The 17,783-nt window shown below is 42.5% G+C and overlaps 1 protein-coding gene across 1 annotated transcript in view; it reads left to right on the top strand.

The window, feature by feature from the left end:
* Positions 1–17,783, top strand: part of IQCH (IQ motif containing H) — a gene marked incomplete at both ends in the record, with an annotated part of 170,461 nt that overhangs the window by 50,422 nt on the left and 102,256 nt on the right. Inside the window, 2 exons of the mRNA XM_080930607.1 lie at positions 11,336–11,456; positions 14,328–14,456. Coding sequence (XP_080786733.1) covers positions 11,336–11,456; positions 14,328–14,456 — 250 coding nt within the window. The remainder of the gene's footprint in view (positions 1–11,335; positions 11,457–14,327; positions 14,457–17,783) is intronic.

The raw sequence follows: 17,783 nt of genomic DNA, 5'->3' as shown, positions 1-17,783 counted from the left end.
GACGAAGGTCAGCTGTGGCTTGCAGCTCCATCCTGTCTGGTGGCAGGGGAAGAACCTGAGCAATCACATCTCACCTCTCTGCTGCACATAGGGAGTGGGAAGAGCGAACTGGAAGAGGGTGAGGCTATAAACTCCCAAAGCCCACCTCCAGTAACGTGCTTCCTCCAGCTAGAATGCACCTCCTAAAAGTTCCATGACTTCCTCAAACAGCACCACCAACAAAGGGCCACCTGTTAATAATGAGCCAATGAGGACATTTCTCATTAAACCACTGCACATACTTCCCCTTTTATAAAAAGCAGCTGGCCTTTTTCTGGCCTGTGTCTTCAGTAACACTGATCAGAGCACATTGCTTTTGGGTGGCTGGTATTTAAAATGACTTCTGCACAGAGCTGGACAGGTTGACCATGCACTTTACTTTCTATTTAACATTGAGTCAAGGCAGGGTGGACACATCACTGATCTCTTGGTCTGTTTCCTACCTCAGCACTGCAGTGTCTGGAGAATGGGAGGAGCCTTTACAACCAAGAGGACACCGAGAACGATAGAATGCCAGAGGGAATATTCCATATGAATATTCCTGAGAAAGATATTTGGTAATCATTGGTCCTTCTTCCCCATTTTTACCTACATCCAGACTAGAGCTTCTCGTCCCTATTCCTTGCTGAGGGTTAGACATGTACAGTGGCAGCATTCAAGTGTTCCCAGACCCTATGGGAACTTAAGAATTTGATGAAAAAAATCTCTTTGCCTGGAACAGCAGTGAAAGAATTAACTCAAGACACGAGATAAGAGGAACTGACTCCCAAGAATTGCCCTCTGATCTTTAAAAGTATTAGCTTGTGTGTGGACATATGCATATGCGCATGTGCGCACGCACACACACACACACACACACACACTCACAAACACACAAATGTGCATATGCACAAAAGAATTTTTTAAATCTACTCAGGTTTCTTAGGTAAAGTTAATTTCCCCTTGCCTAGATCATAACAGTTCGCTTTAATGAATTAGTGAGCTGACTTCTTTTCCTCTTACTAGCCCTTCTGACAGGCATGAGCGATTTTTTTCCACTTTCATATCCTCCATAGTCTTTGCAGAGCACTTATGCACAGACAGTATTTAACATAATAGAACATTAACTAGGACAGCTTCCACAGAGAAGTGGTGAGGTGGGAAGGGTCTAGTTTCATAGGCCTATTTTACATGGTATTTTTCGTCTCCCAGCTTCCAGCCCTGCATGCCACTTTCCTTAGGTGGCTGTAGCATAATCGGATTTGCTTTTTGGGAGTGAGCCAAGAGCCCAGGTGCTCAAACATAGCCATTGACATTAAGAATCAAATGCGAGGCTTTGGTCATTCTAATACATGATTTTACTTTACTTTTAATCGTGTGTGTGTGTGTGTGTGTGTGTGTGTGTGTGTGTGTGTGTGTGTGTGTGTGTGTGTGCAGGTGACTCTGAAGGACAGAGGCATTGGATCCCTTGGAGCTGGAGTTATAGGTGTTTGTGAACCCCCTGACATGGCTGCTAAGACCTGAACTTGGTCGCTCTGGAAGAGCAGCGTGTGCTGTTAGCCACTGAGCCATCCCTCCAGCCCCTGATGCATGATTTTCTAATTATGACACATTTTCATTCTGTCATTGGGGAAAACGAGTCAAAAAATGTAAAATGACAAAAAGCTATATGACCTTAGCCTTACACAAAGACATTGGAAACATAGTTAATTTATTTTCCTTACTTCTTCCCTCCCTCCTTAAACTCCCCCCATCTCATATCAAGTGCAAATGTATCTAGAAAAGACACTAAGACAGAAAGGACAGGACCTCTCCCAACAAAGCTCCAACACTCTAAGGAGCAAAGTGTAAGAACACTTGAATGAGTGGAATGTGGCACCATATTCCTGACCAGGAGAAATGCCTGCAGTCCACATGGTGGTCTTTCAACATTAATCTTCAGAAGAGTTTCATTGTAGATTTTCCTGAAGCTGTTATATTTTAATGTTAATTCCACTTCCCCAAGAAGGGCTGCCTAGTCTTGACTCAAACTGAACCTTCTCATTTTAATTAGTAAAATAAAGGAAAGCCAGTGACTGGGCTGAGTGAGGGAGGTAGAGAGGGCTGAGAGCTCTGAGGAGGTCAGAGGTCAGAGGGTGAAGGTCGCCGTGGCAACATGGAGTTTCCCAAGAACCAGCTGGAACCAGGTGATATTAATTGACATTAAATATCTATGAACATTAAGGATTTTATAGGTCTAGAATTTTATATGAAGAGCAGTTTGTATCTTTGTCTATTTGATGTAATCTTGTGTAGAGGGTTTGTGGATTGAGAGTTGAACATATAAACCTGTATGAAAAGCTATCGGCTGTAGAGTTGTGTTTGTGTGGGATTTTGGGGTACAGAAATACTCTGAGACAGAGGCGGAGAACAGGCGGTAGTAGACCACCAAGGGAAGGGAGTTTCGCGGATGAGTTGTGCCATGGTGGCAGGTTGGACTGGGCGCCAAAGATGTGTGTGGCTTCGTAACAGGGTCAGGCCTGAGGAGCGAGCCCTTAGGGCTGGTAAAGAGATAAACCATTTTTTATTTTTAATATTTACTGCAACATCTCATTTTGTTTGAGTGAAATGTTAATTCTTTTCAACTTGCCAATGTTTGTCATCGTGTGGAGTAAATGGCCAAAAGACATCTTTTCTCCCTAAAGAAGATTAATGAAGGTGAACTTTCCAGCCCTCTTCCTAAAGCCTGATAGGATTACAGTGATTATAATGCCATTCTCTGGATAGAAATGATTAGATCCGTGGAATAGAAAAGTGAGCACAGATATTAACCCCTGTGTGGTAGAGGCAGCACTGGAAACCAGTGGGGAGGGGAGGGCTTGCCAGCCGGCAGCTACAGGGGCTTGGAGAACAGTTTGAAAACCAGCATCGAGTCTGATCCCAGTCTTGTACCCTGTACCAAAGGAAACTCCAAATGGAGGTAGTTAAGATTTTTTTTTTAGGAAAAATATTAGAAAACTCTTAAAAATTAAAACTGTTTTCAACTTAGACAAAGAAAGTTTCTCTTTTTAAGTACTGTAACTTTATCTACAGTCCGTGTGTGTGTGTGTGTGTGTGTGTGTGTGATTTTTGAACAGATCATTTCTATAGGCATTGTTCCTTTGTGACTTGGAGGTGGAATCGGGCCATGTCTAGGATGACTTCTGAACCTGATCTCGTAGTTCTGTCATTGACCGCCCCCCCCACTTCCTGCTTTTCTTCCCTCCTCGTTTGGGAACATCAACCATGACATAGAAAACAGAAAAGCAGGCACAGTGACACTGTCTTCTGTTCTGGTTGCAGAAAGCATTTGTACATGTGTTTGTGTGTATACATACATGTAGGCATATTTTGGGTGTACATGTATGTGGGTTCACATGTGTGTGGTAACCAGAGCTTGATTGGGTATCGCCCTCATTGCTTGTCCATCTTATTTTTTGAGACAGGGTCACTCACTGATTGGCTAAGCTGGCTGGTTAGCAAGCCCAGGGGAGCCTCCGTCTTCCCCTTCGGCACTGTCCACACTGGATCTGTGGGTCCCTCCAGCCCTTCAAAGGTCAACTTTGCTGACGGTGTCCCTGCTCCCTTGCCCTTGATTGGTGTGTTCAGCAGCACACACATGAGTGTTGCCTCCTGCTTCTGTCCCCAGCACTCTTACCCCTTTCACATTTAATACTTGGACTTCCTTCCTACACATCAGAAACACTACCACACAGGGTCAGCAATATGGCCAACCCGTGTAATAAGTGGGACTCTCCCATTTGAGATATATTTTGACATTAAGGTTCAGGTGTTAGGAAAGCTATATTCTAAAAGAAAGTATAAAAAGGATGAACTCTTATGTATGCATATGACATAAGATGATTGAATTATATTCTATAAGGTTCATTTCACAGCTAAATTGAGTTAACACACTTCTTATATCGCCCTAACTTGTATTTGAGTATAACTCTCTATTGACTTCAGCAAAACCCCTGCTTGGTAGGAGATTGAGCCTTCATGTCTGCTTAGGCACCTCCTTCCAGCCTTTAGTGATGTTCGGAGAGATGATGGCAAGCCCCTGGAGTACTGAAGCAGAAGCCTCAGTGCCTCTCAGGGATGCTGAATTAAGGAAGAAGGGCCCCAGCGGTTCTGCAGCTGTGCAGCAACCTGGCTGCTGTTATGAGGTGAATGAGAACCACACTTCGTTTCACTTATGACCCTGGCCAGTATTTAAACAGATTGACTACAGGCAGGTACAGGACTGTGCAGCAGGAGCTCAGTATCAGTGACAGTGATGGGAAATGATAAATGCAGTCTTTCCTCGAAACTCAGTTTTACACGTGCGCTCCAGGTGTGTGGCTCTCCTTATAGGAGATGCAGAGGAAAATCGGCTGAGGTGGGCAGCAGTTACTATTCTCCAGGAATTACCCAGTCAGCTGAACAGTTAGCTCTCTTGGAATGCCAGGGAGATGCAATCACAGTAGCAGGAAAAAATAGCAAGAGAAATTTCCTAGAGTTTTGTTAGCTTATGTCCATCAGAGATGTTGGTCCAGTGGGCTCCAAGCTGTTAAATCAAGGTATCACCTATCTCTTAACTTTGCAGGATACCCGAAGATTAGCAGATTACAGCAACATATTTGTCATCTGAGCATCAATTCTGTTACCAGAATAAGCCCTTGTTACACACTATATCCCAAAGGATCTTTGTCCCTTGAAATAGTAATGTCCAGTGGGATACATGATCCTAGGAAAGGAGGGTTTACTTGTCCCACCAAATCAAAAAACAGGCAAAAGAGACTCAAGCTGGTTTTTTTTTTTTTTTTTTTTTTTTTTTTTTTTTGCCATTGGGCCACCTGGAGTCACAGCCATCAGGTATCATTGTGACTCTTCAGGAGAGCAGGCACCAGGAGGGCTGTTTCCCAAGCTTCCTCAGGACCCTCAGGAAGAGGAGGAGGAGGAGGAGGCACTCCTCTGAAGTGTAAGCACACTCAGAGAAAGCACTGGATTTAAGTGTAATGAGAAAAAAGTTGTAAACTTTATTACATATTTTTTCTCCTTGGTAGGGCTGAATTTTATATGAAGTTGAATTAGATAAATTCAGAATATCATGATGTCAAATACTAATAGAAGTTCTTGGTTTATACACAAAGTCTGAAATATTTTAGACCACTCAAATTTTAAAAGTGAAACAAAATTTCACTTCTCCTTCCTGAAGCTGGTGCAGCTTGAGCAAATTTTCAATGGGTTTTACTCAGGTCTCCATTTAGCAGCCCCAGGAGTAAATGCAACAAATGTCAGTGGGCAGGACAGGGCTTATCTCAGGTCACATATGCCAGTGGGCAGGACAGGGTCATTTCAGGTCATACATGTCAGTGGAGAGGACAGAGGTTATCTCATGGTTACCCATTCCAGGGAAGAAGACGGGGGTTATCTCGGGTCACACATGGGTATAGGAAAGGTGAAGAAGGCAGCTCACAGCAGCAAACAGGATACCTGGGTGTGCTCCCCAGCCTTGCACAGGGAAGGAAGGATGCAGTCCCAAGGGGGGAGGAGAGAGAACTCTAGGCAAAAGACAGTCTAAAAAATCATAACTCAAGAACATAAGGATTTTTTCATAATTTCTTCATGTAATACATAGCACAGCTTGATAACATAAATTAGGTAAACTGGGAGCTCAAACACAAGATGATAAAATAGCAGAATAAACCGAAGAGGGAGACTGCAGACATGCAGAAACAAATTGAATACCAAAATACTTTATGGAACTAATAAATAAACTATAAATAGAAGGAGAACAGCCACTGCCACGTACTAAAATTCTGACATGGAAGAGAGCCTGTAAGCACAGCATACGCACAGGGAAGAGACAAGAAGTCAGTCAGACGCTGACTGATGCATATTGCTCCGGTGCAAACAGCTCTGATGCAGTATTGAAAAAGTGGACAATACCTTTAAAGACTTATTTCTCATTCACAGAACACTTCATCACAGATAACTCAAGTTCTCTCTGTGGCCACCCATGATGTCACTCCCCTGTCCCCTACTTCACTCCTTACAGGACAGTCTGTCTTATGGTGGAAGCTGTTTCCTCTCCACGTGTCAGCTCATGGGAAGCGTGAAAAGACCCAAGGGAAAGGCTTCTGAGGAAGTGACCTAGAGGGACTCTTCACATCTGAGTGGCATGAATTTGGTCACATGCCCCATTTAGCCTTGGGGATACTGAAATATGTGATCTATGATTGGATAGCCCTGTATTCAGGAAAAATCAGAATGTCATGTTTGAAAAGAACACAGGCTCTAGAGGACAAATAGGTACCATACTATAAAAGGCAAAGATGAGCAATATGGAAGAACATTTGGTGTCTCCCAAATGGAGAATCCAGCAAATGAAAGAGAATATATTCAACGATGTAAGAAAAAGCTCTCAAAGAGGGAACAAAGTGCTGCTGGGAAAAAGGCAGAACCCCAGAAAATACTGACTTAGAACATTTTCTGTGGTACAGTGGAGCTTTATTCATGGTATTCAAGAGTAGGGAGGGCTCCCTAGGCCCTTCCTATTATTAAGGGGGTCTGGGATGAAAATTGTGAAGGAGATGCTTAGTCTTGGGGGCTGAATTGGGACAGGGAGTCCTCAGTACCTGAGGGCCTCTCTCTTGCTCTCAGTGTCCTTGCTGGGGGCAGGGTGGGTGGTTGGTCCTGGGTTTCTTACTTTTTGGAGGCCGTGTAGGCCATGAGGTCCACCACCCTGTTGCTGTAGCCATATTCATTGTCATACCAGGAAATGAGTTTCACAAAGTTGTCACTGAGAGCAATGCCAGACAGTTTTTGGTGTGTTTTTCTCTATGAAGTCCCTATAAATGCAGCTCAACTACACAGTGTAAGGACCAGTACATTTGTCATTGAAGAATCCTTCATCACATGTCCTTTCCCAGGCTATTTTAAGCAGAACATCCTCTCTCTGGTGTCTGCTTCAGCTAAACATTCCATCATGAGTCTACCTTAGTTATTCAACAGTGTCCACTTCAACTAAACACTCTTTCACATCCAGAAACCACCATCCAACACAACTGACTCCCAAGGACCCTCAGTTTCCACTTCAGCCCCTACTCTGCTCCTTTAGAAGAAAACAACTGCATATATAAAAGAATACTGTGGTAGAGGAATATTTTTTTCTCCCCAACTTGCTTCTTGGTCATGATGTTTGTGCAGGAATAGAAACCCTGACTAAGACAAATTGGTACCAGGAGTGGGGTATTCCTGTGACAACCTGACAGTGTTTTGAGGAAGACTGTGGAAGGACTTTGGAACTTTGAGCTAGAAGAACCATTGGCATATTAAGAGCTTTACTAATTTGTTGATGCTGGGGCTGGGTTTCAAATGGAAGAGTACTTGCCTAGCACGAACAAACACCCATGTTCAACCCCATCTACCTATACAAAGTAATCCGGACTGTTGTCCACTAATTATTCTCAGCTATTTCTGAGGAGATTATTTTGGAAACACTCTAACAGTGAACTAGGAGCCATGGATTTGTTATTTGGCCCCTAATTTCTGTTTAATCATCTCAGAAGTTTGCAATGGCATCAACAGGACTGGGTCCAAACATTGAATTAAAAAAAATTGTAACAATAGAGAAAACTTATGTCAATGAAAATCTTAGCTTATAATAAATAAATTATATACCAGTGTAAAGATTATAATTTTAGCTTAGTAAGAAATATAAGGGTTTTTACCAAATGAGATTATGGCTGTACAAATCAATTCTAGCTAATTCCTCCCTGTTAAATTATTACCATTTCTAAATTCCTCAGAAAAACAACCTTAGAATGACTACCTTCAGCCCTCCAAAGTCCAGGGAATCAGGGCAACGACTCTCCAATGGCTTCTTCAAGCTGCACATGGGCACTGAGATATCTGGAGGAGGGCAGTAATGAGCGGGTCCTGGGAGCTGCCTTTTTAAATATTTACCACAAACATCAGTATATCAGTTGCTATAAAGACTCCAAGAAGGACAGGTCTCCTCATGAAAGTTGGTGTGCTTCCTCCCATGTCTTCACCATGTTTCCACACTGGCAGAACCTTTAAAATGAGCACATAGCGTCTGTGAGAACCATGGGGCAGAGCAAGCTTTCTGTTTAAAGGTCCTAAGTCATAGGACTGGTTGCTGTGTCTCCCTTCAGCTTTCCTTGCCTTCCAATGCTAGGGACTGATCTGAGGGCTTCACACGTGTGACTCAAGCTCTCCGCTGCTGAGCTGGAGCTCTGGAAACCTCTTTTTTTAATTTAAAAAATTTTAGGCTAATTTAAAAATCTAGACAAAGTAATGAAGTGCTGAAATATAGTTTTAGAAATAATAATGTAAGATTATATGTAAAGGGCATTGTTCTGTTTATATGATTATTGAATAATTACATTTCATATTATGTCAGCTCTTGTAACTTATACTGTAATCACAGCATAGAGGCGCCTCCACAGCCAGCTTTGAGAACCCATTTTTCCTGTCACTCTCCACCCCTCCCCCAACAGGTCCACACTTGTGTCACCCCCGACCTCTCCTGGTTGCAACCCCTCTGTGCTTTGATGTGCTTTGGTCGTCCACCGTTGTTCTCCCCTCTAACCATGTCCTCTAACCCATCCTGTAACTCAGTGCCTCTTTTAAGATGATGTTTAGATATTATCCACGCTACTCCATCAGAACCCTGACTGCACATCACAGTTGCCTGGGGAGCCTTATAGAAAGACCCAGGCATGAACTAAACTGTTCTGATCTAATTGCCCAGGATGGGTGCTCAAAGCAGTGTTTTCAAGAGACTTCCTGAGTGGCCTCAAGACATAGTCAGGGTCGAATTGCTGCAACAGCCCCAGAACAGCAGCAGCAGAGTTAAAACTGTTCCCACTCCTAAAACCTCCTTAGCCCTCAGCTTCCCCATTGCTCATGAAACTTAATGATCATTGTATTAAAGTTAGTGTTATATAGTAAGTGCTCAGTAAATACCAAAGTTTGCTACATTCTCCTTCCAACCAGGCTCATAAAAAATGTTTATCCTTGCCACGGGAAAGGACACTAGAGAAAGCAGATGTATTTAACCACAATGAGAAATATGTTTTCTGTAATCTGCAGCCCTCTCTTGTATCCCATCCACTTGCCCACCGTTGCCCCTTCAGTACATACATGTTGTTGGCACAGTGTAAGGGACTGGAGAAAGCAGCATGTGAATCTGCTGATTGCAGGGCAGTCTGTTCCCTGCCCCTCAGCCTCTCCTTTGTGTCATCCTTCATGATGTATTGTACACTGGATCTTGCTGCTTTAGCTTTCAGAAGCCAGTTGTCAGGCGTTCTTTATCAAAGGCTTTCAGAAAATCCAGATAAATTATGCTCTGTGCCCGAAACTGCCAAAGCCGCATTTCACGTCTGCACAGAGCTTGACAGTTTTGTTGAGGTGGAATGTCTCTCTCTTCCTTCACTTCACCTTCACTCCCCAGACCTTGACACCTGCCAGGCAAAGAAGAGATCCTGTCCCTTTGATACTGGATGTCCTCAGTCACATATGTGCCAGCTCTAGTTACAATATAGTGGACGGTTAGCTCAGTCTGGCAGATTAGGAGGAGACCCCAGAAGCAACTCAGACGTAGGGGAGGGGAGGAGAGAGCTAAAGGAGAGGAAGAACAGCCCATTACCGCAGCAGCCCTGGACCTCAGTATGACTCTCCTGCTGTCCCACTGCAAACGAGGAAAGGCCAGTCATGCTGCTCTTCCCTGGGACTCACCTGGAAGGCAATAGGCAGCGCTTCCTGCCTACTGTCCCCTCCCTCTTAAAAAGCTATTTGAGGGCAAAGGAAATGGTTCAATAGATAAAGCACTTGCATTCCCAGGTGTGAGCACTGGGGTTAGGATCCTAGAACCCATATAAGCCAGCCAACTACAGAGGCACCAATAATCTCAGTGAGGCAAAAATGGGATCCCCTGGGCAAGCTGGCTGGCAAGCCAGTCCATGAGCTCTGGGTCAGCAAGGGACCCCATCAATGCAGAAAGCAGAGAGCAGTCCAGGAAGATACCCGATATTAGGCCAGACCTGCGCGCGCGCACACACACACACACACACACACACACACACACACCTTTTTTCTTAGTTATTGTTTGAGGCAATGGGGTGCAGCTCTGTGGTAGTACTTTCCTAACGTGTACAAGACACGGAGTTCTATCCACAGCACCAAAAAAGAAAAAAAAAAAAAAGAACAGCTTGTGTTCTTGCTCATGAGTGTGTAGGAGATGCTGCTTTTCGGTTGCCTCCAGTACTACATTCTGGCTCAGGAGCCCTAACACTTTGCCCAGCTAATATTTAAACCATAAGGTGATTTTCTACATCCGTGATTAGAAGAAACATTCCCCTTTCTCTCTTTAAGCCTAAAGAGCAAGAAGATGTAAAGCAGCTGAGATCAATAGCATGGTCTTCTGATATAAACGGATTCATTTTAGATGGACAAACTAAATGTTTAGTATGTGTGCATCCTGAAGCAATCTCTTTTCATGCTTTGAGCACTTCATACGTTAAGTAGTTCCCCTGGAAGCTATGCAAATTAATTAAGTTTTGGAAAGCAACTTGAAATTTTAAATTACTTTATAAATACCAGACAGTGGGATTCTTCCTGCTGAGAGGTCCAGTAATCTACGGCTTCCTATGATCAAGGTAAAATGGTGTACTTGAACTGGACAATTAAATGTGACTTACATGCAAAGCATGCAATGTTTAAAATCTAAAACTCACAAATAGAACCAATTCCTGTTTTGTCACTATGGTAAGAGCATTTTGACTCTAGGAATGGTGATTGTCTGACTGATAGAGACATTGCCCCTTATCCTTTCCGTGGACGTCACAGGTAACCTGTGACTGCCTGGCTGCTGCCTGAAGCGCCTCCAGTTAGTGTTTACAACTCGGGCTCCCTGACTCCTTTCCTGGGAAATCTGCCTGTCGACAACTTTGCTGTATTCAACACCTCCCATGTCAAGATTTAGTACTTTTATATCGTAGTCATTAAAACTGAGCAAAATCTTAATAGTCCTTTATTAACTACTGCACTGAATTTGCATAGTGGAAATCACCACATGTTAATTGGATTTAATTAACTATTTTAAATTACACAAAATCCTGACAGTAGACAGTGGCGGAGGGTACTCAGGAGCAATAAAATTAGAGATGGTATTGCTACTTTATTAAAACTTAATGAAACTATTCGTAATCTTATTTATTGTTCACAAGAAGAAAACTGTGTTCATTGTGAAGGCAAAAGTGTCAGCTAACATTTTTTTTTTATCACCCAGGAGAGGGTTCAGCGGTTAATAAAGGGGTCCACGATCTCCAACCTCACAGTTCTGCCGTCCGCTCTTCGCACTGACCCCCATTTTATCCCCATACCTGTCTTGCAAAGGGATGCCAGCAAAGGTTAGTGATGGTTCAGCCATGCTCAGGGGTGTAAAGCTGGGAGCCTTGAGGGGCCTGAGTTGGAATAGCTTAGCCACCAAGTTTCTTAGGTTGACCTCAAACAAGTCAGGTCCTCCCCTGGGCTGGGCTTCACCCTGGACTAGGTGACCACCAGAGCCTCTTCTACTTCTCAGTCCATTATTTCATATATTTAGTATCTTTTTAGGTGTTAGTGTTCTGTATTAAAATGGTATCGTGTTCATGTGCTAGAATTAGGAGTTACTGTTTTCTAAGTAGTTTCTGATGGGCTTCTGATTGTTTAATGTTATTTAAGAATACTGCTATGCAAAACCACAAAGCTAGAGATAATATAATTAGTGTTGGTCTTTAATTTTTATTACTTATTATTTATATGTTTGGGTGTGTTACCTGGATATGTGCATGTGTGCATGCCATGTGCATGTCTGGGGCCCTATGAGGCCAGGAGAGGGTGCTGGGAGTCCTGGAACTGGAGTACAGGTTGTGAGCCGCCATGCGGTGTTGGGAACTGAGCCAGCTTTCCAGCGCCTTTAACTTTGTGGGTGTTAGTCTAAAGTCTAGTGTTAAAAACTATTGGACTTGTAATTTTAAAAGACTATCAATCATCTTTGCCTTGGTATCCATGGCGCCCAGGCCTGTGTGGGTAGCTGAAGTGAGTGAGTAAGCGGATGGGTGAGGAGTGGGTCTTTGGCTGCTGCACCCCGCCTACTTTCCCTTACCTCATTTGATTGACTGGAATGTTAAGTGAATTCCCTTTCCCAACTCAGATATAAAGGAGCAAGATGGTCTTTCCTCGCTTCCTGTGTGTTTGGAGTCATCAGGACCCCGAGGTGGTTCTAAAGCTGGTGATAACCAGAGATTCACGGTCCTCTGGCACCTGGCTCTGTGTCTTGTCTCCTGACCTCTGTCTGCTGCTGTCAGATACCCCTGCATGGGATGTCTCTGAATTTGTTACGCTTCCCACAGTTGACATTCTTTTCTAGCTGTGAGAAGTTCCATGGCTTACACCTTCTAGTAGCTTATGTACCACTAATGTGGCACTAGGAACACTAAGTAACACTGGTAAGTTTATGTTTCTTGCTTCAGCGTCATCTCCCTCCTACGTGAAAGTAGGATGAGTGAATAGATCAGTCCTTGCTTTAGCAGATGAAAATCACTGTAAGACAAAGGTGAATCTAGGATCAAGGCAACTAGTGCAGAGGGAAAGAAACTTATTTCTATATCCACCAGAGAACACATGGCCTATCATATTTGTAATTAATCAATTAGTTCTCATATATTTATGGAGTACTTATCATATGTCCAGTTATTGTACAATAATATTAGTGTCAGGAAAGCACAAGTCGCAGAAATGTGTGGGTTTTCAGGTGTTTTGATGCCTTTAAGTGACATTTAAGACACACTCCAGGTCTACACAAGTTCAGCAGGAGAGATGAACAGTATCCACATCAACAGGATTCCTCAGGGTTTCTTGAATTATCTGGCAAAAATCTAAGAAATGAAGCTTCCCACAGACTTAGTGGTTGAAATACGAGTTTTGTAGTGCACATAGCAGAGTACAGTTCTCTCACCCTGAAGGTGCACACAGGGAGTGTGTAAGGAGAGGAGGAAACATTTATGAAGACAAACATTTACTGTTGTAACATACAGGGCTCGTCCTGTTCTAGTACAAACACATTAAAGTTGGGGCCGGGGTGCCGCTTGACCCTGACATCAGGGCACAGACATGTCTGGTGGGAGCTCCAAGAGCTCAGATCCTCAGGCTCTCATCTTGACCGTTTGGGCAGGTCTGGGACAGGGATTGGAAACCTTCACCTACAATAAGAAAAAAAAAAATCCTCCCACAAACGACTGTGCTGTATGCAAATGAGATTTATCCTGGGATGACTCTTTCAGCCCTTTGGCAGGCATCTTCTGCTGTGACACTAGGCTAACATGTCTGGTAGCAATGTGCTGTGCTCACGGGCTCCCAGAGCACATGCAGACAGTCTCAGAATCTCTTAGGAGTGCCCATTTCTTCAACTTGGTCCAGCTTGGTTTTAGTTTTCGTACTAGGAACTTATTGAAATAGAAAGTTCTTCACGTTTCTCTCTCTTGTATAAGAGCATAAGAAACTTAAGCCCCAGCAGAATTTTCCTGCAGGTGCTCCCCAAATTTCTGTGTTTCTGACATCAAAACAATAGACAATAGACCCATGGTAAGGAGAGGTCTGTCCCTAACATGAAGCTTTGTGTAATCATTCACCTGTTTATCCTGTTAACAAGGTGTCTTGCCCTTAAAGAGACTTGGTAGCAACCTTGTTGATGATAAGAAATTGTCACCAGTCTCGTGGGTTTCTAACATGTTGCTCTAATATCATCAGATCCAGTCTGTCTTTCATAACTTCTGGTGATAAGAGCATGTCTACAGATAATTTTTTAATAAAATACAAGTGATTCGTTCAAGTACATAGATTTTTTTTGGAACAAAAGATCACCTTAGTCACTAAGAATGTGTGCCTCATATCCCTCAATTTTAAAAGTACCATAAAAGCACCAGTGATTGAAAATGCCATACGTGTAAGGAAGTTTTAGTTTGTCTTGAAATTATATTTTTACCAAAAAATGAAATTATCTTAGTGCAACTTGATTTCGTATTACTGCAAGTGGGAATGACTTTCCCTTGGGTTAGCATATTGAGTGTAAAGTGTGCTCTAGCTGTTTTTCATGCAGAAGATGAAGGCACGAGAATGCACCTTTACAGCTGACATGACAAACATAGTTACAGTACTGTTGTGAAGGTCATAGAACTCAGAATTTGTGTGGTTGTTCAGTGTTCAGCTCATGTTTTGTTCTGTGTTACCCTTCCTTTTAGGGATCCTAAGTATGATTGAACGAGGGCTGATCCCCCCAACCGCAAGGATCACCTTTCAGAATCCACCCATCAAACCCCAAGCTATTCCTCTGCATAATTTTGATAAGCAACGTAAGATATCAGTAGAAGGTAAGACACTCACAGCTCTGTGCTTAGCTGGGATCCTGCAGGAATGGTCTCCCCTTCGAGACCTAATGCTAAACCTTTAATCCTCAGTAATAGGACAGATGAAAGGTTAAAGCATCCTGAGTTTATCTGAACACACAAAGCAACCACAGCTATCCATGGAGAGCCTATGCACTGGGGGGTGGAAAGTTGTTTTCAAGGGCTTGTAGTTTAGTTGGAGAAACAAGACAAAAATAGTAAAGAACTAAATATTAAAGTCAAAGCAGTAAATTGAAGATGCTCTATTGTTTGCTGTTTGAGTCCTTTTATGACATGATTGAAGGCACTTAGCTTCTTAATTAGACTTGTTTTGTCTTCCTGTTTTTAGTGAGGGTATGACTTGTACATTTGCAATACAAATCTTTTATCAGCTATATGTGTTGAAAATAATTTTTCCTACTCTGACTGAACATTGTATTTTTATAGGGCCTTTTAAAAATTAAACTTTATATCGAGATAATTGTAGATTCATATGCATTTGTAAGAACTAATAGAATTCTTTGCATAGTTCCCCCAAGTATTAGCAAAGTGGAATATTATAGTATGATACCATCATCAGGTCGTACTGAGGATAAGACATGGCCTTGCACATGGTAGGCAAGTGCTCTCCCACTGAGGTATGTATTAGTCCCCAGCCGGGATACTGATTCGTTCAAGGCTGGAATATTTCTATCACTGAGTGGGTAGAACCCCACCAACTTCCTTCCTTGGTGGGGTTCTACCCACTGGCACCCAAAAATCTGTTCTTCATTGTATAACTTTGTAACTTTCAAACTGTCACATGAATGACCTAACAGAGGATGGAACCTTTGGGTTTTGTGTTTTTCCACTCAGGAGAATCTTCCAGCTTATAGCTGGTTTTGGTTACATTCTGACATTTCCATGCATGAATACAATGTACTATGGTCATATACATGTTCTTACTCTCTTATCCCCTGTACCATTCTCTTCCCCCTTCCTTTTCATACCAATAGTTAACTCCCCTTGATCATTCATATTGTCTCCCTAACCTAGCTTCTCCTACATATAGGAAAAATAGGAAATCCTCGTCTTCATGGGAAATAAGTTGGTCCCATTAATCTTCTAGCACATGTTGTAATTTTATTTATGTCTTAGTAGGACCCATTTGTGTGTGTGTGTGTGTGTGTGTGTGTGTGTGTGTGTGTGTGTGTGTATGTGTGTGTGTGTGTGTGTGTGTGTGTAAGAGAGAAAGAGAGAGAGGAGGAGGAGGAGGAGGAGGAGGAGGAAGAGGAGGAAGAGGAGGAGAGAGAGAAAGTGTGTTCAAGGAGAAACAGGCATATCTCTAGTACAATAACTCTGAGCCCTTTGTTTATACATCAAGAAGTAATATGGCTGAATCATATGGAACTTCTGTTCAATTTTTTTAGAGGAATTCCACACTAATTTTTCTAGCTAATTTATCTCCCCACAGTTGTGAATGGGTGCTCTTTTTTCCTCCCTGGATCCTGCAGGGATTGTGGAGCGACTCATTGTGAGTCACTGAGCATCCTTTCCCAGGGTTATGGGCCACTGGGACTTGACTGGAAACCCTCTCCTCAGCTCAGCTCCCCAGCATTTCACCGGAGGGAGTATTTCCTTCTTTGTTGTCAATCTTTTGGGTTCTTTATACACTCTAAACATGAACCTCCTGTTGGATGAGTAACTGGCAGAGATCTTACCCTATTTGACAAAGTGTCTCTTCACTTGTGGGTTGTTTTGTTTACAGTGAGAAAGCTTTGTGATTTTATATAATCTCATTCGTCATGTTTTCTTATTATTTCTTGAATATTAACTATTGAGAATGCCTAGATCTTGATGTGTTTCTCCTGGTTTCCCCAGGCAGGTTCACAGCCTCAGGCACTTTAAGGCTTTGATCCATTTTGGTTTAGTTTTTGTACAGAGTGAAAGGTGGAGATTTAGTTTCAGTTTTCTATACTTGGATATCCAGTTTTCCTCACCATTTGGTAAACAGACCATCTTTTTTCCAGTACTTGGTTTTGGTATCTTTGTTAAGAATCAAATGGTTGCAACTACTGAGGCTTATTTCTAGTTCTTCTATTATGTCTTAAAATTCTGTGTATGTGTGCATGGTGGCATATATGTTTTGTCAGGGGCACATGTGTGTGCAGCTGCACGTGTTTATGTGCAAAGGCTGCTTTATTTGCTGAGGCGGTGTTTCTCCCTGAACACAGAGCTAGACGATTTAGTGAGTCTAGGTGGCTACCTTGCTCAAGAGAGCCCCTGTCTCTGTCTCTTGATCCTGGGATTGTGGATGGTCATCATGCCTCCCTAACTTTTATGAGTCTGAAGGATCTGAACTCCTGCTCTCCTGTTGAGCAAGCGTTTTGTTTTATTTTTTGTTTTGCTTTTTCCCCACAGAACTATGTTCTCAGCTTCTGTGTCTTCTGACGGTGCAATGTTGTCTTAGTTACTGTGCTTCTGAAGTATAGCTCCAAGTCAAGTGTTGTATGATTGTATGATTGGTAGTTTTCCTTAGGTTTTGGGGGGGCTCTTTTGTGCTTTTTTTCTCTCTTACAACTTTATTTTAAAAAGAAGAGGGGTACATATACAGATTTTTAAAGGGCATTTCGGCATAACACTATATGAATATTTTTGTCAGTACTTAATTCTTTTAGAGGTTTGATAGCATGCATTGAAATCCCACTAATTACCATAAGCATAAAGTACATGTAGGACAGAGTGTAACATGGAAACATATTTCTTGGTGAGTATAGATTAAGCATAATGATCTGTGAATACCAAAAATTGCCACAAGGCTACATTCTTAGCTCTTGGATTACTAATGATTTAAGGTGCAGGTGTACCACACTCTGAGAGGGTGCCATACATTTATTTTTCCTAAGAAGGACTGAGGGTTTCATTTTTGGTCTTTGTTTTTCTTGAGCTTCATATGGCCTGTGAGTTGTTTCTGGGGTGTTCAGAGCTTTCTGGGGTTAGTATCCAATTATTAGTGACTGCATATTATGTCTGTTCTTTTGTGACTGGGTTACTTCACTCGGGGTGATATTCTCTAGATACATCCATTTTCCTAGGAATTTCATAAAGTCATTGTTTCTGATAGCTGAGTAGTACTCCATTGTGTAAATGTACCACAATTTTTGTATCTATTCATCTACTGAAGGACATCTGGGTTCTGGCTATTATAAATAAATAGGGCTGCTATGAACATTGTGGTGCACGTGCCCTTATTGTATATTGAAGCATCTCTGGGGTATATGCCCAGAAGTGGAATAACTGGGTCTTCAGGTAGTACTATGTTCAATTTTCTGA

The sequence above is a fragment of the Micromys minutus genome (assembly GCF_963924665.1).
Source record: "Micromys minutus genome assembly, chromosome: 16".
In the NCBI taxonomy this organism is placed as follows: Eukaryota; Metazoa; Chordata; class Mammalia; order Rodentia; family Muridae; genus Micromys; species Micromys minutus.
Note: the sequence above shows the minus strand (reverse complement) of the source record. Positions and strands in the feature narration are given on the sequence as shown.